The sequence below is a fragment of the Mandrillus leucophaeus genome, unplaced genomic scaffold, assembly GCF_000951045.1.
Source record: "Mandrillus leucophaeus isolate KB7577 unplaced genomic scaffold, Mleu.le_1.0 Scaffold415, whole genome shotgun sequence".
In the NCBI taxonomy this organism is placed as follows: domain Eukaryota; kingdom Metazoa; phylum Chordata; class Mammalia; order Primates; family Cercopithecidae; genus Mandrillus; species Mandrillus leucophaeus.
This window is the reverse complement of record NW_012104421.1, coordinates 1,246,423-1,273,857: the sequence shown is the minus strand read 5'-3', so window position 1 is coordinate 1,273,857 and position 27,435 is coordinate 1,246,423. Positions and strand designations below refer to the sequence as shown.

Sequence of the window (27,435 nt, the reverse complement as noted above, 5' to 3'; positions counted from 1 at the left end):
GGAACAGGCACCAGGAAAGTCAGAAAGAGAGTGGCACAGAAAAGGAGGCAAGGACCCAGGTTTGCCCCCGGGAAAGAGAAGAGAAGTGGGGTAGGGGGGTGGGGGGCGGGGAGAGAGAGAGAGAGAGAGAGGGAGAGAGAGAGAGTGTGTGTGTGTGTGTGGGTGGTGGTGGGGGGAATGATGGTGCTGGTAATTTACAACATGAACAAGCATCACCGAAGCATAAGCTAGACCAGTGGCAGAGCAAAGATACAAAGCTTCTTCCTGATTTATAAGCAAAGGATGCATCTCTGCATGTCTTAGTATTTCTTCATATTTTTTTAAGGATATGAGCTTTTTGCCTAATAACTCAGTGGTGGGTTTGAACACATTCACTTTAGGTCTACTAGACTTCTCTTTTAGCATGCTTCATTTCCTATGTGTTGGGCTCTGCCCTGAGAAATCTGTACTCTAATGAATTTTTGACTGTCTTTCAAATGCTCACTTTCACCAAGAGCCTAGTCCTACTCTTGTTAACTCAGAGTATAAGATGAAGGTTATCTGATAGAGATGAAGCAGACCTTGTTAACTTGTGATGTTTACTAGGTTGTAAGCTGCTGTGAGACTACAGTTGGTTCTTTACACTGCGGTCATTCCCATGCTTACACTGTGGTACCCAGGACAGTGTGAGAGACAGACGGGATGATGCATGGATCTATAAACACAGTGACAGAGGGACAGACAGCCTTGGGCTCTCAGTAACTGCTTTGGAATTAGACATACCTTGTTCCAAGTTTGGAACTGCCACTGGCTAGTTACAAGATATCTCACTAAAGACTGTTTCCTCAGCTGTAAAGTTAGGATAGGAATGGAATCACTCTTACAACATTGTGGGGAAGATTAAGCAAAACAATGTATATAAAGTGATGGGCACAGTGCCATGCATATTGTAAGTGCTTAATAAATAGAAGCTATGAGGGAGGCCATACCTTGCTCAAAGATGACCTGTGAAGGTCAGCAAGGATATGGGGGCAAGATGCCCTGTGCCTTATCTCTACCATGATGTGGCTTTTCCTTTTTTCCTTCTTTTCTTTCCTTTACTTTCTTTGTTCCTTCTTTCCTTCCTCACTTTTTCCTTCCCTCCCACGAACATTAAAGGAGACAACCGGCTAGGAATAACACAATTCATAGACGCTTCCTGATTTCTTTCTGCCTTATCCCAGGCCATTGCGGCCATCGGGACACAGCAGCTCATTTCAGGATCACACTTCTTGTCAAGATAGTGAGTTCTTGTGATATCTGGTCATTTAAAAGTGTGTAGCACCTCCCCATTCTCCCTCTTGCTCCTACTTTCACCATGTGAAGTGCCTACCCCTGCTCTGCCTTCCACTATGATTGGAAATTTCCTGAGGCTTCTCCAAAAGCAGATGCTGCTATGCTTTCTGTACAGCCTGCAGAACTGTGAGCCAATTAAACCTCTTTTCTCTTTTCTTCCATTTTTTTCTTTTTGAGTTGCATGACTGCATGGTGCACCCACGGCTCACTGCAGCTTTGACCTCCTGAGCTCAAGTGATCCTCCCACTTCAGTCTCCTGAGTAGCTGGGACAACAGGTGCATACTACTATGGCTGGCTAATTTCTGTATACTTTGTAGGGACAGGGTTTCACAATGTTGCCCAGGCTGGTCTCAAACTCCTGGGCTCAAGGGATCCTCCCACCTCAGTCTCCCAAAGTGCTGGAATTACAGACACGAGCCACTATGCCCAGTGCCTCTTCTCTTTATAAATTACCTAGTCTCGGGTATTTTATTTGTTTATAGCAATGTGAGAACAGCCTAATACACCAGCCCATGCTACAGAGCAAGTGAGAAAGCCAACATCTGTCTGATCTGAAAACCCTATGATATTTCTTTTTTTCCAGGCAGTGTCTCTACTCCTAGTGGGGAATATTTAGCTTTGGCATTGCCAACTCTCCTCTTGGTCTTGTCCTACTGAAGTTTCCCCATTCTTAAAAATTGCCAAGATCCCCCCATTAGGAAAAATAATGTCTGGTAAAAGAGAAACACCATGATGAGGTGACAATCAGCTATCTCTTCCAGAGGCATATATATATGATCAAAGTAAGTCATGGCTTGGTATTTAACAGCATCACTACTAGTGGAATAAGTGTCAAGCTCCAGGCAACTTGGGCAGAGGGCCCTTTCTACCTGTGTGAATCACATAGTAGCTCCTTTAGGCAGCCAGAAAGGTGTCTGTGTCTACCCACTCAGTGACCAGAGTCGATAGCAGTAAATTACAGAGAAGGCACCACTTTCAGCTGTTCTAGCATGCAGCCTACGGCCCGTGTCTGTGCCTGTCTAGGCCTCAAGGACGGCAACTCCCCATGTAAAAACTGAAGCCTCATGAGAAGGTAATGAGCATCTACAGGTCTGGGAGCTGTGTTAATGCAGCGACAATCATTCTTCCCTTAGGTTTCCTGTGTCCCTGACATAAACACCAAAGTGCACTGCAGCCCTGGATAAAGATAACTAGATAAAATGATGAAGAGAAAGAGGGAATGGAAAAGACATGAATGAAGGAAGAATTCACTATGAAAAAGAAGGTAGCTGGCTGGGCTCTGCTTTGTGACAGATCTTTCTGCACCTGCAGTAGATAACCTAAGAACCGACTAACCTTGGCTGGCGCCATGACAGGAATAATATTTTCAGAAGTATGAACTGTTCCTGAACTGTATCTGCCAGATTATTGGATACAAATCAGAGCATTCTCTTTTTCACTCCCTCATTTTTATGTCGCTTTAACATCTCTTTTTCTCTATCTCTTTCTCAGGTCTTTTTCCTACTTTGTTTTCCAAGTTTAAGCAACATAGTAAAATAGCATATTTCTAACTATAAGGTCAATAGAAAAACTCTTCTCATCAAATTGTTCATGAGGCCTTCTGCTCAAAATTTCCAAAGAAGGCATCTTGTATACTTAGGAAGCAATAATCATCATTTCAAAGCATCAGCCAAATTATTGCCTGCTCTTAAATTGTTACTTTAGGACTTTGGAAACACTAGATTGTAGGGAAAGCAAAAAACTGAAGGAAAAAACAAAGATTTATTTTGGGAAACTCCACATTAGTACTGTTGATTGATTTGTAAGGTGGAAGGTTTTGAGCTATAAACCTCCAATGTTTCATCACCATATCCACAGGAGAAAGCTATCTGCTGGTGCTATTTCCATTCTCATGGTGCTTATGAACAATGAGGTTGATGACTGGTACAGATACATCAACTCTTAGTGCAGTGAATAACTCAGGAGGTTTAAGTTAATAAGTGTCTTAAGAAGAGCAACACTTAAGGCATCCAAGATTTAGAAAATAGAGTGACCCCTCCCGGACCATTCCCAAACTCTGGCTTTGGCTGCTACAGGGAACAAAGTGGGTCTTGTTCACTACTGTATCTCCCACACATGCTTGGCACAAAGCAGGCATTCAATAGACATTTGTTCAATGGAGACTAAAGGAAGAGAAATTCTCGTTATCTTAAAGGGCATCATAACATTCTAAATGGAGGGATGCAGGATATGTGTATCCCTTTACACATAAACAAACATTATAAAAACATTAAGGCATTATAAAAACATTCAGCATTTCAATGTGGAACCATCCTTGCTGCCCCAATGCTTTCACCTGCATTTTTCTTATGGCCATGTAAGTCTTGTTCCCTGCAGACTTTTCGTGACTCTTTATAGTTAAAGCCAGTTCCTGTTTTGTAACGAATGGAGGTGCTTTGTCTTTGGAACTTAAATTTGACTCAAGGTATTTTTCTGATTAGAATTTAATTTTTCCTTCTTTGTTGAAAAGTTTCAATTCTGTGGATAATTATCATTTCCTTCAAAGAATCACAGAATATTAGAGCTGGAAGGGTTGCCAGGGATCAGGCAGCTGCACCGCTCATGACGCCCTGACACCCTTCCTTGGGGCTGTATCCTCCTCCTGCCAAGTGGCTAGGCCAAGTCAACACACACTGGCTTGATCAACACACACTGGGTTGATCAACAAACAAAATGTGAACATACCTGGGACAGGAGGGCATTAATTTTTCAATGAAAAAATGTTACGGTTCAGATCACACAGAGCACACTCTTTATTTTTGACTCTACATGAGAAAAAGGAAATATGCCTACAATAAAAGTTAACCCCCATTACCAGTTTAGCTTTCTTGGATGAGCAGCCAGAGTCATCTTTCTCTAAGTAAATCTGACGCTTCCACACCCCTGGCTAATATCCTTGAGTGGCTCTTCAATGCCCACAGGACATAAAGTCTAAACAACTTAACTTGGCATACCGGACTCTCCTGGATCTGACCTCTGTCCATTCTCTAACACTCGCTTTCATTTTTTGTCCTTCATTTTGTGCTCATGGTTTTCCTTCTGCCTGCAACATCTTCCTTCTTTACTTGGATAACTCCTACTTATGCCTTACCATTCAGCACAGGCATTGCCTCCTCCAGGAAGCCTTCTCTCAGCCTCAAGCTTCCACCAAACTCCATGCTTGCCCTATTCACGAAGTTACTGTTTTGAAATCTTCTTCATCTATTAACTGGTAACTCCTTTAGGACAGGGTTTTGTCTTCTAGTCATCCCTGACAACCAAATACAAGCAGACACAAAGATGCTTGTTATTTGTTGTTTTTTTTTCCCCCCTGAATTGGGATGCAAAAACACTCTCTGCTTTAATATTCGTGCAGAAAGTTAACTCTAACCAATGGTCTATATAAAGGCATTTCCCAGAGTCTAGGCAGAATTATGTGGTCTAAGGTGCTGTCCAATCACATAGATGTTAAGAAACCAGAAAAACTTCCCTCTCAGGACGTAACTGCATGGATTTTCCTAATGCTGATGTTTCTATCTCTTTAGAATGAGTCATATCATATATGCTTTCAGGTGACATGATGGGAAGGTAGATCTAACCCCTTGATTTTCACCCCAAACTCATGCAGCAACTAAATATATGCATGGAAGGCAATTGTCTTATTTATTTATTTATTTATTTATTTATTTATTTATTTATTTTTGAGACAGAGTCTTACTCTGTTGCCCAGACTGGAGTGCAATGTCACGATCTTGGCTCACTGTAACCTCCTCCTGGGTTCAAGTGGCTCTCCTGCCTCAGCCTCCTGAGCAGCTGGGATTACAGGGGCTAGCCACCACACTTGGTCAATTTTTGCATTTTTAGTGGAGACGTATTTTTGCCATGTTGGCCAGGCTGGTCTCGAACTCCTGATCTCAGATGATCCACCCACCTCAGCTTCCAAAAGTGGTAGGACTACAGGCGTGAGCCACCATGCCCGGCTTCAAAGCGATTTCTAATATCATCAAAGCTTATTTCTCATAGATTCGAGACCGATGTAACAGGTGATGTAAAGATATTCCTTTCCATGGTCATACATGGAAAGGAATATCTTTAGGAAAAATGAAGATTTTAGCCCTGAGGCAAATAAACATATGACCTTTACTCTTGTTGATGTCAAAATGCTGCTGGGGACAGTTGTGATCACTGGGCTAATACAGTCCCACTAGAGAAACAAAAGAGACTCTCACTGGCCCAGTCAGGCCCAACTATTAAGGAACAGGCTATGGTAGGTTCCTATCCATCAATGGAAGAAAAGAGAGAGACAGTGTAAGATACATCTGAATTTACCAAGGGGGATGGCAGTAGTAACAGCATGAACTCTTCAAAGGCGCCTGGATATGGACTCAATTGCTGTGGATGCCAGTGAGCTCTGGTGTACTTTTGCTTTAAGCACTTAAAAGTTAGTGTGGACAGAGCCAAAAGGCAGCGTATGGAAATTTAGGAGTACAACAGAAGATAAACCAATATTTCAAGAGCATGTTGAAACAGTAACCTTTAAAACAAGTTGTCACAGGGAAGAACATGCAAAGCTTTGAAAGCTCCATCAAATAAATTAAAATATGATTGTGTTAAAAGGCAGCACCCTCTGCTCTAGCCATTGTAAGCTAATATAAAAGAAAATTTGAAATTGAAAATCATTTGCTGCTAGTATACATGGATTTTGTTAGTGTATAATAAAATAGGCATTCTGAAGTATGCTTTTAAAGAGAAGACTCTGTGACCTTTCAGACGTGTTTCTTAACTCTCTCCTTTCAAACAGGGATTCTCAAGCTTCGTTTATAGCTCTTGCTGGTTCTAAGAACCATCCTAGGTCTGAGAAAAGAGACTGGGGCTGGGGCAGGGGGAGGGCAGAAACCAAGTACTGTTCCTGGAATTACGAGCTTTTTTCCCCTTCCCTGTTTATCTATTCTGTACCACTCAGCTGTTCTCTGTTGCACAGAAATAAAAGTTTAGTTTAAAAAGTATGTTAGAACAAAGCTGCAGAAATTGCTTGGAATTTCCTTCATTTTCAGCATCTGGCTTTCATTGCTTACTTCATTCCCCTCCTCCACATACGTTTACCAAATCTTTTCAACACACACTGGCGTGGCTATCAAATGCTATAATTAATAACAGTCATACACTTTTTTTTTAAAGGTAGTACTTTCTGCTTTTCCTTGGGCTGCTCTTGTCATTGCTATTGTAAACCAGGGAGATAGTTGTTAGAGCTTATTATTATTATTTTGGAGACAGGGTCTCATTCTGTTACCTAGGCTGGAGTGTAGTGGTGTCATCACAGCTCACTGCAGCCTTGACCTCCTTGGGTTCAGTGATCCTCCCACTCTAGCCTCCCAATTACCTATGACTACAGGCACCCCCCAACCAACACACACCCAGCTAATTTTTGTATTTTTTGTAGAGACAGGATTTTGCCATGTTGTCCAGGCTGGTCTTGAGCTCCTGATCTTAAGCAATTCATCTGCCTTGGCTTCCCAAAGTACTGGGATTACAGGCATGGGCCACCACACCCAGACTAAAGCTTAATTATTAAGACTTTAGGTAAATAAAAACATCTAATACAATTGAAGGCCTCAATTTTTAAAAATCATGTTTTCTTTTAAACTAGAAGTACTAGTTTGAAAATGAAAAGAAAGGAGAAGATAATGAATTTTTCTGAGTGTCTACTATGTTCCTATTTCAGAGATGAGAAAATTGAGGATTCAAAAGGTGTATGGCCTCTTGAAGGTCAGGTAGCGGAAAGTGACAGAGCAGGTCTAAATCAATGTGCTGATTCTTTTATTTTGGTGTCTCAGGGATGTAAAAGATTTTTAGTGCATAATATTAAATGACAAAACCAAATTTCTCAACAACACACACAGTAAGATCCCATTTACAAAGGGAAAAAGCTTTATCTATTTGTATATGTTCTTATATGTATATAAATTCATAGAAAAATATCTGGAAGTATATGTAGCAAAGCATTAACAATGGCTATCTCTGGGTATAAGAAGGAACTAGAACTGAAGAAGATGGTGGTGAAAGGGGAAGGTGTACCTTTTTTTTTTTAATTACTCCTGTTGTGCTTGAGTTTTAAAGAATGAGACTATTCATGTATTCCTTGTATAATAATAACACAGAAAACCTCCTTATTAGGAACGGGAGGCTGATTTCTTTTTGAATGACTGCTCTTAGGTCCTTTTTGGGCATTTCTCCCTTGAGCTGGTTTCACCAGTGAAGGATTGGGTGGATGATATGCCTTCTAGACACACAAATTACTCATTAACTTTCATGGAAAATTCTCACTGGTAGCTCACGAGCAAAAATGGTCCTAACTTCTTATGGTTAATCTTAGGCAAAATTGTGAAGGGATTAACATCTGTCTTCCATATAGTACTTGCAATCTTTCCCGACAATCAAACTCCTCCCTGGGTAATGCCTATAACTTACTTAACCTCCACCTCTCCCTCTCTTTTCTATTAAACCTTGTCCTTGTATCCTTACTTGGGGGATACTTTGCCATACATGCATGATAACATAAAAGGTTCAATCCTGACCGTGCACGATGACTCACGCCTGTAATCCCAGCACTTTGGGAGGCCAAGGTGGGCGGATCATGAGGTCAGGATATTGAGACCATCCTGGCTAACATGGTGAAACCCTGTCTCTACTAAAAATACAAAATATTAGCTGGGCGTGGTGGTGGGTGCCTGTAGTTCCAGCTACTCAGGAGGCTGAAGCAGGAGAATGGTGTGAACCTGGGAGACAGAGCTTGCAGTGAGCTGAGATCTCACCACTGCACTCCAGCCTGGGCAACAGAGCGAGACTCTGTCTCAAAAGAAAAGAAAAAGAAAAAAAAAAAAAAGATTCAATCCTGAGGCTATTTATGTTTTAAGTTGGCATTTAAAGCCTTAAGCTTAAGGAAAGGATCAACAGCATCTGGAAGGTGGGAGAGAAGGGATAAGGAGGATGCAGAGGAGAGAAAGCACTGAGGTCTTCCCAGCTGTCATTGATAATATGGTCCAAACATTGCTACCTATAAATTTTGCCCTGGTCCTTCATACCATTTATATAATAAACACTTAATAAGCATCTGCTATGTGTCAAACATTACACTAGGTGTCAGAAATATAGAAAGGATTCAGACACAAAGCTGATAGTAAGAACTTTAAAATCTAGTACTCTTCGAACAGAAAATAACTATTTTTAAAAAGTGTTCTAAAAAATGTAGGCACTGCATGCACACAAACATACAAACTAGAACAATCAGAATACTTTCAGCTCAAGAAAACATCTTCCTGTCGTGAATAACCAGGTATGAGGATATATCTGCCTAAACCTGGTTAAAGTTAGACATGGGCTTCTGAACAATCCCTGCCATCACACAGAGTCAAAAGAAGCCAAGTTTAACCTTAGAAAGCCTGGCTACACAGATTGGACTTGCCCTCCGGGGCCTTTGGTATTCTCCATGTGATCTGATAACTCTGACCACATACAAGAAAAAAAGTGGCTTCCTAACTGGTGTTCAGTGGGACTAACGACTGCCTGGGAAAGCTATTTATCTTAACCAGGGGGTGACCTCTCAGAGACAAAGGCCCAGCGGCTAAGACTTGAAATGTCATTTTGTTATATCCCACTGAAAATGCTATGGTATTTTTTTAAACACATGCATAGCAGCACAGACCAAGACCCCAAAGGACACGGTCTAGAAACTTATATCCCATCAGAAGATACACAAAAATGTACAGGGAACGCTGAACCATGTGGGGTAGGAATTGTGAACTAAAGATCTAAATTGCTTCCAACAGAACAGAGGTTGTGGGTTGTGTGAGAAAACAATACACTATTATGCTCCTACCAAACACATTTTCTCTTCTGTATACATTGAACACCAGGAGAAGGGAAGAAGAGATTTTTCTCTGACATCAGAGTGAGATATTCCACAGGAAAGGAACCTCTATACAAATATCACTTTTAGGAGGAAAATGTATTTTGACTCTGGGATTGGATTAGGCCATTATAATTTGGTCCCCTTTATTGTTGTAATTAGCAACCTTCTACAAATGTTTAAATGTGTATGGTCGACCCAAGAAACTCCTGGCTGTGCCCAGTGAGAAGTCTTGCCTGTTGGCTTGACAATTGGCTGCTGGGAAATCAGAGAACTGAGTTTATCTGGAGCAAATGCAAATACATTCAGCTCAACAACAGTTCTTGTCTGTGAGTCAACAAAAGGGTCACAGGATAACCTAACCTTATCTAACTTAACCATGGTTAGTACTTTGAGAATGAGAAGTACAATCTCATGTCTTATTCCTTTTGCTGCTCAGAGAAGGGTTTGGGGACCACGAGTCCCAGCAGTTTTAAGCAAGTCCCAGGCACTGACTCCTCAGCACTGCCTCAGCATTTGGGTGTTATTACAACATAGGAATGTGGTTAGAAAGACCCTTTTGCATGTTTTTCAAATAATGGCAAATAAGCAGAACAGAAATTACAGCAATCATTAGCACACAGCAGAAGCAGGTGTTTAATGCTTCTGCCTCCGAAATAAAGAATCATGGGACATGTGAGCAAGTCATGGTGACCTCAGATCATCATGTACAACCAGTTCACTTTGCAGATGTGGAAACCTAAAGGGCAGGCACCTTACCCTATGCCACAGAGCTAGTTGGTGACAGCGGGATGAGAAGCCAGGCCTCTTGGCTGCCTAACAAAGAACCTTGCAGGCTTTCCATGCTGAATCGATACTGCTTCTTCCTAGATGACAGGACTGTAGTCAAATAGAAGTTTGTGTCCTTTGCCCATGCACTTAGGCTCAACAACTAGAGAGCTGCGAAGTTAGGACAGAGATGTGGAACTAGGTGGGGCAGGGATAGAAAAGGAGGTTACTCAGGATTTCATGTACTGGACCTGACTTGGACTCTATTTTGTTGACTGCTGGAGAAGCATCAATGGGGTGCTTCTCCAAAGCAGTGGCTGACTGATTTTCTGGATGCCTTGGAGAATGTGGCATGAGTTGCCCTCTTAACTTCTGTATTTGAAGAGAGGATGCCCTTGTTCACCATTCAGATCATCATACAGAACAACTCTGGTGACTAGCAGGAGAAGTGTCACCATGGGATGTGCCTCCATCTGATTGCAGGAGGACTATGATCTGTACCCTCCAAGTCCCAAAGAAAGGAATCTAGCCAGCTGGGAAATAATACAAACAGTGCGTCAGCATGACCAGCAAACTACTGTAAATGCCTGACAGCAATACAGTTATTAACTGCTTCTTACAGGACACACTTTGCAGAAAGAGAAAAACTATCATTTGAAATCAGCATTCCCCCTTTTATCTAGGATCTGACCCTATTCAGCAACATTTCTTCATTCCATCAGCAGATTTGAAAGTCTGGCTTTGGTTCTTAAATGTCTCCCTTCCAAACCCATAGATGAGATTTGCTCAAAAAGAAGTATCTAGAAGGCAAGTTTCTCAAGACACCATAAAATTGTATGGACTGAAGCAGTGATTGGATTGATTAACTCAATCAAGGCTGTGACTCAAGGTTGGATAATAATGAGACCCAGGCAGGGCTGAACAATGAAATGCTCTAATTGATTTTACGCATGTGGAATGACACACACACACCCAGAGCATGCTATAATGAATCTGCATGCTGTGTGCATATAGATTTCACAGTGGATCAGTTATACCACCCAATTGCTTCAGGTCCTGATATTTTGCAATTCACAGACCAGTTCATTACTATAGTGTGAGTGCTTAGGACGCAGGCTCAAAGGTGGCAGAACCCATGAAGTCTGTGGTCACCTCATGTTCCCTTTAGGGGAAAGCAACTGCATGGCACACATACCTACCAGCCATGCCACAGGCTCATGTGCATGCACGGTATCTTCCAGACTCTGGCATGACCATTGACTGGGCTGGAATTCCAAAGCCCTGGTTTCAATTAAACTTAAGTGGATTTGACTAAAAGTTTGAACTGATGCTAATTGGTTTTCAAAACATTGAGTAACAATAAGTGTTTCAGTCTTGCCCACTGAAAGATGCACCCAGTTCTGTACATGCCCCTGGGCAGCAGGGCAGGCTACACATCCCTTACCTTGCTGGGCAGGGATCCAAATTGCAGGATTTCAGGAGCTGTGGGGGCCGGCGGCTGGTCACGCACAGGTTCTCATCAGCAGGTTCCTGAGTCTGTTTGTTCAAGCAGCTCACCACAGCCTCCTGGACACCTGGGTACAAATCACACGGTCAGGCCAGAGTGCAAAGTGGGTGTGTGTGTGTGAGGGTGATGAAGTGTGGACAAGGCAGCTGGTGGGAGGTCCCTCTGATCTGTAGGACTCTCGCTGCATGTCAGAGATGGCAGTTTAAAGCCCGGGACTGCCAATCTTGTCAAGCATCACTCGAGCTGGGAGAAAGTACTCATAAGCTTGCTGCCTCTGGGAGCATGCTCCTTGAGGGGGGCAACTCCCCCACAGAAGACAGGCTGCTACCTAGACTCTTGAAATGCTTAAAAAATGCCACGAGGCTAATGCCATCAATGCTGGAACGTGATAATTCAATGCACAAGGAGCACAGGGTGACAAAAAAGGGCCTAAGAACTTCACATCTTGTATTTTAATCGATAGGAGTTTGTTGTATTTGGAAGGGAGGCCCAAGGTCATGTTTTATATCCAGAATTCTGTAAACTGCTGGGCTCTTGAGGTCTTGAATCTAGGACTCCAGTCTTTGCTCTTTTCCTTCTGATTCTGGTTCATTTCTTTTGTGACCTAAAGCAGCCTTGGAAGTTGGAACAAAGAAAGAGAATAAAATGCATAATAACCACAGCCATGGAAAACAACCTCTCCACTGACACCCACACGCCCTGACTCAGTGCTAGTGAAACAGCAGTTTGAGCAGTGACTGGCACACTGGGAAGTTCTCCAAGGTGGTCTGCAGGGCCCTTGGGGAGACGCTTATTTTTATTTTACTTTATTTTTTAGTTGTTTTTCAAGGCAGAATCTCGCCCAGGCTGGAGTGTAGTGGCACGATCTCAGCTCACTGCAACCTCTGCCTCCTGAGTTCAAGCGATTCTCCTGCCTCAGCCTCCTGAGTAGCTGGGACTACAGGTGTGTGCCACCATGGCCGGCTAATTTTTGTGTTTTTAGTAGAGATGGGGTTTCACCATGCTGGTCAGTCTGGTCTTGAACTCCTGACCTCAAGTGATCTGCCCACCTCGGCTTCCCAAAGTGTTGGGATTACAGGCATGAGCCATTGCACCTGGCCCCCTTGTGGAGACATTTAAATGAGCAATGTAATAGCCAGACATTTCATTTTGATGCCCAGTCATAATAACAGTAGCTAACATTTACAGGATGACCATTATTAACCAGGTACCAAGGCTAAGAGCTTGGCATGCATCATTATTAACCGGGTACCAAGGCTAAGAGCTTGGCATGCATCAACAATTGCACAAAGTAAGCACTATTTTTATCCCCATTTTACAGATAAGAAAATAGGCTGGGAAGGGTGAAGAGACCTGCTTAAGGTCATACAGCTGTAAATGGTAAAGCTGAGGATGGCTGCGCCCTTAGCACTGACCAACAGACTTAATATTTAAAAACATTAAGAGGCTGTCATATCTGCTTCCCTGGAGATCTTTAGGAATAACCTAGGCGTTTGTCTGGAATCATTTCAGCAGAGTTCAGTTTAAGTGAAGAGGCAAGACAGGACATTCTCACTAATTTGCCTTCAGCCATACATAGCTGTGTATATAAAGATGCTTACATTTAAAGATATCTATCTATAGCTGGACATTTATATATAGTTATAGCAGAGTCTGGGACTATCCATGTACTTAGCAATATATATAAATACACACATATTGCCTTGCTTTATTTTCTGCACTGCTTCATCAGACACTACCTAGTATAGTACAGTTGACCCATCATGCTGCTCTCCTCCTACGTACCCTGTGTTTCTCCAAGAAGTCATCAGCTCAATCATTGGCTAATACCTGCTAGGTGGATGTGACATTAATCTAGTCCACTTAGGAAGACCATCATTTAAAAAGTGACTCAACCGGAGTCCAAATCATCTTTCTTCCTTGTAAGTCTGAGAAATTAAACATTAAAAAAAAAAATCACAAAGTCGGGCGCACTGGCTCATGCCTGTAATCCCAGCACTTTGGGAGGCCAGGGTGGGCGGATGACCTGAGTTCAGGAGTTCGAGGCCAGCCTGGCCAAAATGGTGAAATCTCATCTCTACTAAAAATACAAAATTAGCCAGCCGTGGTGATGCACACCTGTAATCCCAGCTACTCGGGAAACTGAGGCAGGAGAATTGCTTAAACCTAGGAGGTGGAGGTTGCAGTGAGCTGAGATCACACCATTGCACTCCAGCCTGGGTGAGAAGAGCAAAACGCCATCTCAAAAATAAATAAATAAAAATAAAAAATGAATCACAATATTTACTCTGTGGCTGTGATGGTATCTTTATATTTTCTTTTTTCTAAATTGTTTATGAGCTTCAAAATTTAATTTAAATATATCATGGCCAGTTCAGGGTGGAGCATTTGAGATTTCTATTAGACATTCAAATTATTCCATTATATTCTGTAATGCTGACTGCAGGGTGTTCTCCTGGTTGCAGCTCGGATGAGCCATTTGAAATTCATGGCATGATGACACAGCCAAACACTTCATAAGAAACTGTTGATATAATCACTGATACTTCCCACTGGAATAGTCTAGCATTATTAAGGTAGTGACGAGAAGTCACTGGATGTAGCTTTCTACCCTATACAGAATCTAGAGCTGTGGTTATCTTAGAAGTTAAATTTTTAACTCATTTACCTGTTTGGCAGTATTCAAGAGATTCTAAATGAGACTCTAAAATAAAACATATTTTGGCTTTATTCATCTGCTGAAAACCTTATGAAATTGGGTCAACGATCCTGAGGCAGGAAGTGGGCCATGGGCTTGTCACATGCTTTACTTGAAAGTGACTGTATCAGGTGTGTGTGTGAAGGTGTGTGAGTAATGTGATCTGTGTTTCCACTTTGTGAACTCCTTCTTGATAGAACTTAGGCCCTTCTGGACACTGCCAAACCTCGCCCAGAGTCAGGTGTGTAAACCAGCTGGAGTGGCGGCGGCAGCGGCAGGACTGCTGTGGAGTCGAGAGTAGCAAGCCGGAGGGAGCGTGGGGGTGATACTGGCTGCGGGGACCCGGTGACAGCGTGAGAAGTACTAGGTTTCTACAAGTTTGCATCATGCATGAGTATAAGTTAGTCATTCTTGGCTCAGGAGGCATTGGAAAGTCTGCTTTGACTGTACAATTTGTTCAAGGAATTTTTGTTGAAAAATATGATCCTATGATAGAAGATTCTTATAGAAAGCAAGTTGAAGTAGATGCACAACAGTATAGGCTTGAAATCTTGGATACCGCAGGAATGGAACAGTTTATAGCAAGGAGGGATCTGTACATGAGAAATGGACAAGGCTTTGTAATAGTTTATTCCATCACAGCACAGCCCACATTTAATGATTTGCAAGACTTGAGAGAACAGATTCTTCGAGTTAAAGACACTGATGATGTTCCAATGATTCTTGTTGGTAATAAGGATGACTTGGAAGATGAAAGAGTTGTAGGGAAGGAACAAGGTTAAAATCCAGCAAGACAATGGAACAACTGTACATTCTTAGATTCTTCTACAAAATCAAAAATAAATGTTAATGAGATCTTTTATGACCTAGTGCGGCAAATTAACAGAAAAACTCCAGTGCCTGGGAAGGCTCGCGAAAAGTCCTCATGTCAGCTGCTTTAAGGTACTAAATGCATTGCAGCTCTGAATGAGGTCTGAAGAACTGTTGCCCAATTCAGCAGTGCCAGCATTCCAGCTTTGTTAAACCTACCAACATCTTAAATGGGCTTTCCTGTGGTGGGACCCCTCAAGAGGCGGATGAAAGCTACTATATCAGTTTGCACATTCTAATCACTTTCCAGTATCACAAGAGAGATTTTTCCTTATATAATAGTCCTAGAGTATGCAGCTGGTAAAAGCAGAGGCTACATCCAGTATTACTGCTAAGAGACATTCTTCATCCACCAATGTTGTACATGTATGAAAATGGTGTACTGAATACCCTACCCCTGCCTCATACTTTGTATTGGAGAGTACAATAATGTAAATCCTAAAAGCACCACTATTGTAGCATAATAAAAGAAAGTCCAAAGAGCTCCTATGTGGACTACTCCAGATAACTTTGCTTCTTTGATACTTGTAGTTTATTGTAGTTTTTGTTAAAAGAAAGTTAAGGTCATTATTATTGTACAAAATAAGTGCTTTGATTAATACAGCTATACAGTTTTGTAAATTTTTAAAAAAACCTATGGAGACAGTGATCTTGTCTTTAAAATACGATAGCCCTTTCAGTATAATGTCTTAAAGACACTGCCTTCAATATCTGTTGGGAAGGAAAGGTCCAGACTTTTCAAATTTCTTATTATATGTTTCCTTTTTTGTTTATATAAGGAACAATGTTTATAGTTACATGTACAGTGGGTGTCTACGACAAGAAGTGTATATTTTCAAACAATTTTTTAATGATTTAACAATTTTTACAAATTATTTTCAGGCTTCTGCAGCTGTAGATTATCACTGGGAATTGCTTCCTTGCTCATGCATAAGTGTATTTGTAATACCAAATATACAGGTTTAGTATTTTTGCCTGTTAGTGATTGTTTTACACGTGTAACATTTTGGTTGAGATGTTAAATGGTGGACGAGTACTGTGGATGTGAATGTGGGAAGTAATTTTAATCATATGTAATTAGTCACAAGGCCTAATTTGCAGTAACTATTGCTGTTTTATTTAACAATGCCTTGTTGCTTTGTATGCATTAACGTTTGGATGTAAAGATTGTGTCTATCCAACAGTGAGCCACAATATTTAAACTGAGCAACCTAACGTTACAACTATTTTGAGGTGGCCAAATGTAAACTAAAAGCCTTAAAGTGGTTCCATTTTGTAAAAAAAAAAACAATTTAGGCCCTTCTAAGACTGCAAGGAATGGGGAAAGTAAGGGCTACCTTTCTAGAAAGACACCAATAATCTCCTCCCTTAGGTTTGTCAAACACAAATTTACATTACCCTAAACCAATAATCATAGCTCAGAAATGAAAATAACTCAGGGGGTAATGAAGTGCTGAGACTAAGAAGCATTCCAGAGTTACTACATTCTAATCTAAAGTATTCTAGAACAAGGCACTAGGCCTCCCCAACGCTGTGCGTTAAATCTCTGTTGTTACGAGGACCAGTTGCCTCATCCTTCTTAGGTGGAGCCCAGGGTGGTGGGTGAAGCTAAGGACAGAAGTTCTGTCATAATGAAGGAGTATCTGGGGTCAGCCCTGTGGTCAACACTCAATACATTTTTGTAGGATGAACAAATGCAATGGCTAAAGGGCAGGGCAGTCTAAGCACAGCATGCAATTGAGGCTGGGGGGAGGTGGGAATGGGATGCCTGGGGAGCATGAACCTGGAGTGAGGGAGCCACCCTGGAACTGGGAGTGTGGGAAGCTGGAGGAGGGAAAAATTCTGAGGGTTTCACCTTAGATTTCACAGTAGAGTTGGCTCATGGGAGGCAGGCACGACGTGAGAAGTTAGCTCATCAAGTTTGTGCTCTTTCCAAAACAGCTAATACATGCTCTTAGGAGGACATTGTAAACCGACAGAGAACATGTTTAAGCACAGTAGTTGATGATTCTGGGTTTTCCTTTCTTGACAGAAGCAAAAAGGAGAGAGGACTTGTAAGAAAAGGGGAACAACAGGTACAAGGCTTCATCTTCCATTTTTGCTGAAGTCAATGTCAAGTTTTCTCCCAGCTAGATTTTAACGTGGATTTTACTGTCTAGGAGTTCAATACAATAAAGCTGATCGGGTTCAGAGTTGCTTTCCTTGATAACACCTATCCGTTCATATGTGGGAAATTAAAATCTAACAAGGAGGTGATAGTGGGACACAGGATACAGATCTGAGCAGGTTAGGCTCACATGCGATCTTCCAGAAAATGGGATTTTCAGTGTTTATATCTCCCAGAATAGCATAATTGTTACATGATATTTGATGACAGCTCAGGGAAACGCAGCCACCAACTACAGACTAAATTACTAACTAGTTCCTTCTGGTTGCTACCTCTGTTAGGTGAAAGGTTACTTTTATGTCTATCCAATTTCATCTCTCGAGATTACAAAAACAATAAAATTAGCCTGACCGGCCCTACAACCCAAAATTGATTTAAAATCTATTTATTAATCCTGTACATTTTTTGTTGGCTTCAGCAGAAATAATTAAAAATATATATTACCTTGTGGGTTACATCTTGGTGAAACATCAAAGTTGACAACACAGTAAAATCTTACTGCCAAACAAAGACTTGAAAAATATACATGTCCTATATACCAAAATAATTTTTTAGTGCATATGGGCATCATATGGACCATATAACCCAAGCATATTTTCATCACTTTGGAATTTTCAACTCTCACATTTTAGGCATAAATATATTACCTTGGCACAGTGACATAACTGAAGGTAAGTGTGTTCAGTTGTTGACATTTAAAGACCCAAGAAATTTCAGTAACTTACCCTGCGCCTTGGATATAAAGGATGTACAATTTATGTTATATAAAAACACTTCGTTTCTATAGGTAGAGATCAATTGTATCTCAAACATCCAAGTCTTATTTCTAAATCAATATCTTCTGAAAACATTTTAAATTAAATACATTCCACATACACTCGACACTTCGAATTTTATACCCTTGGTTGGTCAGCAGAATGGTTAGACTCTTAAAGAAAAAGGTATCTGGTTATTTATATATTCCATTACTGCATCTATTTTTTCCATCTGTTCATAAAGTTCCAGGCTTGACTTGTAACTGAGAACCATAACTGAGAGATCATAAATAATGTTTTAAAGCACATTTGTTTTAGACTAGAAATAATGATCATTCAATTCAGGTGATCATGGAAATTGGGGATGAAAGCACAACCATCTGAATTCTGAGTCATCTGTTATGTTGGAAAGAAGCAACTGTAGCCACTGGCTAACAGCCTTTCTACCTGATCTCTCAGCTCCTGCCCAGGCTCCAGAGATCACCAAAGCTTATTTAACACTTCTCTCTCATTAAGCATGAAAGAAAAGATGTCCTCAAAGTGAGTGAAGAGTCCCAAATGAACACAGTTACATTCACTGAGTTCCAGGAAACTGTCTTCCAGAATCATTTGTTTTAACATAAGAATTTAGGTTTTAACATACCAGGGCTCTCCATTAAAACACTTCAGAATTCCAGGGTTTGAAACTGGAAGACGTGGAAACAAACAAGAACCTCAAGGTCAGGACTATTAAACGCTTACAAAAGACCTGCTGGAGAAAATTGATTCTTTGCTAGTACTTGTTCCACTATTCATTCCTTTTCAACTACATGTGAACAGTGTGGCACATTTATTCTTACGTTCTCAATCACGACAAAAGACGCATTTTCAAAGTTTCCAAAATGTCATGGTTTAGAAAACAGTTTTGGGAAATAATTTTAGTACTTTTTTCCACCGACTATTAAGAATCTTTGCTGAGAAAACAGAATCCCAGCATGCCCAAAGGGGTTACTAATAGCCAGGGAAAGATCTGGCACTTCCTCATCTATTAAAATCTCTCTTGGGATTAGACATAGGAGATGGTGTCAATATTAATCTACCGTATTTTTAGAGTGGGAAGAAATATCGTGATCTTGAAGAATCAATTGTTGATTTCAATGCCTTCCTCTGCCACTACAATCCTGTTCATAACATCTGAAAGAGTCACTGAATCTACTGTTCTATCACCATTGAATACACCAAGGAGGACCAGGTGGATATGTGTGGAAACATTTAACATGAGTTAACTAACACTCATAATGAGAAAGCTTCAAGAATTCTCTAGGTGCTTAAAGAAGTATGGTATGATGGAAAGACACTAGACAGAGAAAGGAACACTTTGTCCTACTCCCAGCTCTGTTGCTCACCAGCTGTATGATCTTGAACAAATCACTTTGTTCCTCTGACTCTTAGTTTTCTCATCTGTAAGATGGGGATGGGGTCAGACTTTGATCTTTAAACTCCTTTCCAGCTCCAGGTAACCACCGTATCAGTTACCTTTTAGACACCCTTCCTCGAGCTGTAAACAGATTATTATTTTGGGAAATCAGCTGAGTACATCGGAGGGACTCCGACTAGTTCTTGGGTCTTGGTTCACATGGCATGCACTGAGGCAAGGGCAGAGATCAATAAAACAATGTTGAGAGCACTGCCAGGTCAGTGTCAACTGTGTTTCTCAGCTAGATACACGATGATATGTTGCAAGACATCAGAATGACAACTGAAAGCCAAAGCATTTGTTGTACTGGCCACTCACAGCTGACAGTCTGAGAGCCACTGGAGCCAAGAAAGAAATACATCTGTGTTTCATTGAGTGTGCTTTACATTTAGAATGGCTGCCTCCCCTCCTCGTCCTACTTATCATTCTTGGATTTGAGGCAGTCCCATGACCCAGCTGCACGCAGGAAGAGAAGAGAGAGAAAAAGAGCAAGAAGTTGGCGGGGATCTGAGCCAGAGTCCCCTTTCTTACCTCCTCCACAGGACTCGGAGCACTTGGTGAACCCCTCGTACTCCCAGTCATACAGCTCGTCGAAATCCTGCAGGCCACCGAAGAGCCCATCTGTCTCGTCTGGGTTGAACTCAGGAATTTCCCCACTGCATGGGCCTGCATAACAGGCACGCTGGGATGCTGGCTTCGGCCCTTCACACTCATCAACAGGCAGGTCAGCCACGGACTGAGAGAAAGACAGGAGCACCTGGCACCTGACTATTCGCACCTGGGTCCCCACACCACAGGTGACTGTGCAGGCCGACCAGGCCTCTGGGATGAACCTGCAGTCAGCAAGCAAACAAGAGGACAGGATGAGAAGCCCCAGGCAGGAGGCCATGGGGGTTGTGAGGGGCTGCATCCCACCTGCCTCCACTGCCCAGAACTGTCCCAGGGGTGCTCAGGGCTCCTCCACCCTGTCCAGTGATGGTGCTTCAGTTTAGTTCATAAGCGATTTTGCCACTGTTTCTGGGTTGCTTGCTTCATGAAGGTCACATGAACTCCCAGCTGCAAGACATTCCAGAGACCACCTGCTTGCTCCCTGCTTTGCACCCACAGTGGAAGCTCTTCCAAGCAGGGAATTGGTGGTTTCTTCTCCTCGCTCTAAATTCCAGTGAGATAGGAATTTGTTTTACAAGACCCCACTAATAAAATAGGATGCTGGAAAGAAGACGGCCAGATCCTGTCAAACCAAGATGGCAACGAAAGCAACCTCTGGTTGTCCTCACTGCTCATTAATACACTAATTATAATAGGTTAGCATACTAAAAAGACACTCCCACCAGTGCCACGGCAGTTTACAAATGCCATAGCAATGTCTGGAAGTTACCCTATATGATCTGAAAAGGGGAGGATCCTCAATTCCAGGAATTCTCCATTCCTCTCCTGGAAAACTCATGAATAATCTACCCCTAGTTTAGCATATGATCAAGAAATAACCATAAAAATAGCCAATCAGCAGCCCCCAGGGCTGCCCTGCCTATGGAGTAGCCACCCTTTTATTCCTTTACTTTCATAAATTTGCTTTCACTTTGCTCTGTCAGCTAGCTCTTGAATTCCTTCCTGCATGAAGCCAAGAACCCATGAGGTCCCACCAAGGCTGGACCTCAGTTTTGGGGTTTGCCCTGTGACACCAGCACTTGTGCCTCTTGCAAGTGGCTGGCTATTCTTATAGCAGACTGACACTGATAACGAAATAAGCCCTTGGAGATATTTAAGGAAGTTTTTTTTTTTTTTTTTTTTTTTTAAATAGTCTGGGTCTCATATTCTGTAACTTTCTTTGTTCAATATGCTTCCCGAGATTTACTTATATGTATAAGAAGGTATTTTTGTGTGTAAGTTTCCAAGAATGGTGCGAAGTCTTGTTCCTTACACATTCTTTGAATTAGCCTGAGCTCCAATTCTTTTTATATCATAGAGAAAAGCTGTGCTACAAATGTAAATCCACAGGCATACCACTGTAAATGAGAGGTTTCACATTCAGACAAGTGTGCTCAACATCCTCACACCCAGTCCCCTAAAACAAGCCACATTAGTAAGAACTTCTGAGTTTTTCCCTAGAACGTAGAAAAATACCCAAATCTCCAAAAATGTCCTCCCACCTTCATTAATCAACCATGACCATAACTATAATGACCTTGAGAGGGACCTAGAAAAAAAAAGCCTAGAAGGAACCACTAACAGTTTCAAAAAGTTAGTATAATTCCGACAAAAACTTTGGGATAATTTTTTATTTTTCATTTTTTCCATGATCCTATTGCTTTCTCACAGGGAGTCATGCTGAGGAGGCATGCAGACCTGGCTCCTTAACCTTGACTTTGGCAGACAATGAAAGATCTGATAAGAAGGTTACAGCATTAGATGCTAGCAAGTGCAAATGGCTCCTATCTGGTTCAGGGAAATTGAAATTCTAACAGCAAACCGATCCAAGTTTTCAAACTGGAAGGAACACAACAAACATGTGGCCTGGACCTGAGCCTGGGCTTCATGTGGAACAGGGGTGGTCTGCTCAGAAGATAAGACTTCCCCCAAAACAGCACTCAGTGCTCTGAGGCATGGCAAGAGACCCTTTGAGAAAGGCCCGACCCCAGCTACCTTTGAAGAGTCATCCACGAGGAGAGAACAAAGGTCCCCATATAGCCTTGTCAGGAAGGTGAATGAGGGTAGAATGGCCACCTAGAATTATCCCAAGAAAATCTCATCACAATTTCACCTCCCTCTCACCTTTTTGACTTCTTTGTTCTACCTTTTGCACCTAGAGAACTTGGAAAAAAATGGTATCCTAAAATATTAAAAAGTCTTCTTGCTTTAAATAATGCCCCCGGCAGGAGCTTTTTAGGAACATAAAACCAAAAGCTGCCAGCAAAAATCATTTTAACCCTTTTATTACACATCCACATCCACCTGCCTGGCTCCTGTGACAAGAATCATAACAGATACACAAGCACCGAATTTTGCCACACAGGTGCAGACACAAAGGAAAATGAATGCTAAACTATTTTGTGTGTAAGAAAGACATGAAAGCAAATGATTAGCCTGCCAACTTTGACAATGGTGTGATGAATAACACTTCTTTAATAGTGTGGTACCAAATTTTGTTTTCGAATCAGAAAGATGGCAAGATCTCAAGAAGAACTGCACCATACCAGCTTTTTCTATGCAATAAGAATTACGGTTCTGTTGCTTATAAAGAGCCCTCTTTAGGAACCATTATAACAAGGCAAGGGCTGGCAAGCTTTTTCTATAAAGGGCCAGATTGAAAATATTTTAGATTTTGCACACTGTGAACTTTGTTGCAACTACTCAACTCTGCCATTGTGGAATGAAATATGTAAACAAATTAGTGTGGCTGTGTACCAATAAAACTTTAGTTTTAAAAAGGAGGTGATGGAGGGGTCTTGATTTGGCCTGTGGACTGTAGCTTTCCAACCCCTGCTATAGGAAAAAACATTTGGTAGAGATACAAACACACTGAGATCCACAGATAATCCTCAAACTTATTTTAGGTCTTAGTTTCCATCTCTTTTCACATATATAAGCTTATGGAATATGATAAGTAGCCAACTTGATTGGTGTTTTCTAAGTGAACCCCAGATAAGATCTAGAATATAAATGATGCACAAACTAGACCCTTAGCTCTGCTTGTCTAGAATATGAATGACTTCGCATTTGATGTCATTCCAGAACCAAGAAGATACACCAAAAGCACATAAAACAGAAAGGCCATTCTACTGAAGCCCCATGAACTTGTTGCAATGGTTGAAACTTATTTTAAGGCATCATGCTTCAATTAAAACATATATATACACACACACACATATACACACACATATATACATATATATGTGCGCATGCACATGTGTGTAATTTTTTACTATCTAGACATTTAGGGTTAATAGCAAAAACAATAAATGTCTGTTTTATGTCTCCCAAATGAGAGTTTTATCAAATGTAAAACAGCCTCACTGGCTTATCTCCCAATCCACTATCCTTAGGTCTTCATCGAGTTCACACCAATTAAAAACAATTTGGTTTTTAAGTGGTGCTGTCCTTTGGCAGTCATCTTAATTTCTCTAGTGCATACAGTGTATGATATAATACAATCTCTCTTACTGAAGGCAGGAGATTATGTTTCAAAAGAAAAATATCTGATAGTGCAAATGGCCAAATGAATAATAACTGTTTTTCATAGGAGGCTTTTCCCCAAGTCCCTAGATCTCCCAACTCTGTATTTACTATCTTGAGTTTTCTGGCCACAAGTGGGAGGAAGCGAGGTCAGTGAGAGGGCAGGCAAGTGAGTTAGGAGGTTTAATTCTAATGTTTAGAAGTCTCATCTTGAACAGCACTTGCTGAGCTAGAAGCTTTAAAGAGGGACCTTTAAAATAGAGGGAAAATTTTTGTTTTTAAATCACTATGTTAATCACTTTCATGTAAAAATGGACAACAAAAAGGTTAAAATTTGGGAAGTTTAAAAATTCTTTTTGTCGGCCGGGCACTCACGCCTTAATTCCAGCACTTTGGGAGGCCGAGGCAGGTAGATCACCTGAGGTCAGGAGTTCGAGACCAGCCTGGCCAACATGGTGAAACCCTGTCTCTACAAAAACACAAAAATTAGCCGGGCATGGTGGCAGGCGCCTGTAATCCCAGCTACTAGGAAGGCTGAGGCAGGAGAATTGCTTGGGCCCGGGAGGCAGAGGTTGCAGTGAGCCAAGATCGCGCCACCACACTCCAGCATGGGTGACAGAGTGAGATTGACTCAAAAAAAAAAAAAAAAAAAAATTCTTTTTGTTAGCACCACTACCGTTGGATGAATGAAGAACGGTTTGACAAATGACTTCTTTAGAAGATGGGTGAAAACTTCAGAAGTAACTGACATGAATTCTGTATTTAGTCTTTCCTTTCAGGAAATTAAAACAACAACAACAACAACAACAAACCACACTTGGCAAATGAATGATGTATGCTTCTGGCTGGCCTATTTGCAAGCTTAATTGTTCCTTTCATTAACAAAAAATGTAGTCTTTAATTAGAGTAATTACCAGTCTCTTTTATGAAATAGAAAACAGTGACAATAAAATTCACTTGTAAAATCCCTAAGTGGTTTAAAAGTTTATTAGTGACTATTATAGAGTTAGAAGCATGCACTGAAATAATAAAAATAATCACTTTATTAATATACTGTTAAACAAAAACAACTTACTCTTCGTTGATTAGTCTCGTGTCACCACAGATACTAGCTAGCACTAACCTCTACGTGTATGTCTACATGGTCTGCAACTAACATATTTGATATGGTTTGGTTCTGTGTCCCCACCCAAATCTCATCTTGAGATCCCATAATTTCCATGTGTTGTGGGAGGGACCTGATGAACGATGACTGAATCATGGGGGCAGGTCCTTCCTGTGCTGTTCTCGTGATAGTGAACAGGTCTCACGAGATTTGTTGGTTTAAAAAGCGGGAGTTTCTCTGCACAAGCTCTCTTTTTTGCCTGCTACCATCCATGTAAGATGTGACTTGCTCCTACTTGCCTTCCACCATGATTGTGAGGCCTCCCTAGCCATATGGAACTATAAGTCCAATTAAACCTCTTTCTTTTGTAAATTGCCCAGTCTCAGACATGTCTTTTCAGCAATGTGAAAATAGACTAATACAATGTGAAAATGGACTAATACAATGTGAAAATTAACTTTTTCTTTTATCCTATTACTTTCCTCTCTCTTCCTTTCTCATGTATGTTTGTTTTAAAAATCATTGGGATGATTAAAAATAAAAACAGCTTTATAAGTGTCTTATTTTGATGCCATCACTAGTTTCATGGCCTAATTAAAACATGCAAATTGAAACATGCAGGAAGTCTCATTAAAAATACTCAATTTAGGTACAGGTTTTCAATCTAATTACATTTCAAGCTATAAGCCAATAGGGGTTGTGGATTTCTCTTTACTTGTTTCATTTGGTGTATTTTTGTGTATGTGAGTGGTGGCACGACAATAGGGTGAAAAAAGAGAAGGGAATAAACTGAATAATATGTGAGAAAAATTAGAGTTTAAAATTGGGCACAGTGGCTCATGCCTGTAATCTCAGCACTTTGGGAGGCTGAGGTGGGAGGATCACCTGAAGTCAGGAATTCGAGACCAACCTGGAGAAACCCTGTCTCTACTAAAAATACAGAAATTGGCTGGGTGTGGTGGTATGAGCCTGTGATCCCAGCTATTCATGAGGCTGAGGCAGAAGAATCGCTTGAACCCTGGAGATGGACGTTGCAGTGAGCTGAGATCTTGCCACTGCACTCCAGCATGCGTGACAGAGTGAGACTCTGTCTCAAAAAAAAAAAGAACCCCAAAGATTACTGATTACTGGATATCTCTGTTAACTGCATTCTTTCTAGGTTGTCTTAGCCTTTCATTGATTTGAGCAATTATATTTTACCACCCTGTAAGTGGCAGAAAATTGATAGTGCAAATGATTTTGCCCAGAGAAATACAGATTCCGTCTGGTGGAATGCAGTTGATTGTTGCCCTGTAGCTAGACCTATTTTGCACCTATTTGTAAAGTCATTTGGGCATTCATATTTGCCTAAATAAACAGGGTTCTTTTACATTTCCTTTGAATTGGCTGTAACATCTTACTGGTTCCCTCACTGGTTAATGAGGTAGGTAAAATCTTTGACAGATGTTCATTTCATATTTACACGAGAATCATGGATTCTCCCTTTTAAAAATCTTACCATTAACAAGTGACCACAAAGGGATCTGGAAATAGTGTATTGGAAAAAGAAAATATTTCATAAATAATTCTACTCTGAATTGACCAAAAAGTCTTTTCCATAAATATGTTATTTAGGACCAAAAATTTTACGTACTTTATTGATAAAATATGTAATTCCATATTGCCTCATCATATTTTTAACCCAATCTTCATTCTTACATGTATTTTTTAAACTTTGAAAAGTTGATCCTTCTCCTGATTCTGGGCAATCCTTGAGACATTAATGGAGTAAAAGCCTTAGGATAAAGTGCAGTTAACTAAACCTAAGCTTCACATTTTGGCATCTGAAGAGGCTTTTGGATAAATAGGGAAAAAAATTGCTACTGGATGAGAAAGAAGCTTGAAAGAGAGAAAAGGAAACACCTTCTTTGTATTTCTACTCTTATCTACTTCCTTTTTTTTTTTGAGACGGAGTCTCGCTCTGTCTCCCAGGCTGGAGTGCAGTGGCCTGATCTCAGTTCACTGCAAGCTCCGCCTCCCGGGTTCACGCCATTCTCCCGCCTCAGCCTCCCGAGTAGCTAGGACGACAGGCGCCCATCACCATGACCGGCTAATTTTTTTGTATTTTTAGTAGAGACGGGGTTTCATCGTGTTAGCCAGGATGGTCTCCATCTCCTGACCTCATGATCTGCCTGCCTTGGCCTCCCAAAGTGCTGGGATTACAGGCGTGAGCCACTGTGCCTGGCCTCTACTTCCCATTTTTACACGAGATCTTCTGATCTCGTGTAAAAACTCTTTAGTTCTTTAATGCCTCTCAATGATGTCAAAAAGAAAGATTTAAATAAACCCTCTAAGATAAGTAAACAAACACCATTTGGAATACTATAATGGAAGGCAAACTCTTCAATTGAATCACTTTAGTAATTTTAAAATTACTTGTAAAATCTATAATATTATATAATATTAAGGCAATCTTAAAATATAGCTGGAGCATTAAAGTTTTGAGAAAATACTTATCCAAATATCCCACACATTTACTTAGAACCATGCCTAAATCAATCCACATAAATGAGAATCTACTTATTAGGAAAGATCTTTACTCAAGGATATTTGATCTGAATGTGGAATTATGAAAATATTTCTCAACTGCTGTTGTTTACAACTCTCTGGAACTGCAAATAATTCATGCTAGTTATGCAACTCATATTGAGGTCTCCA

At 41.0% G+C, this 27,435-nt stretch overlaps 1 protein-coding gene and 1 pseudogene across 1 annotated transcript in view; one reads left to right on the top strand and one right to left on the bottom strand.

Annotated features, from left to right (window-relative positions):
• The window catches only part of ADAMTSL1 (ADAMTS-like 1), a 433,939-nt gene that overhangs the window by 168,497 nt on the left and 238,007 nt on the right, over window positions 1-27,435 (bottom strand). Inside the window, exons 14-15 of the mRNA XM_011992650.1 lie at window positions 19,992-20,293; window positions 11,452-11,581 (exon numbers count right to left, since the gene is read on the bottom strand). Coding sequence (XP_011848040.1) covers window positions 11,452-11,581; window positions 19,992-20,293 — 432 coding nt within the window. The remainder of the gene's footprint in view (window positions 1-11,451; window positions 11,582-19,991; window positions 20,294-27,435) is intronic.
• Window positions 14,599-15,153, top strand: LOC105548573 (annotated as a pseudogene).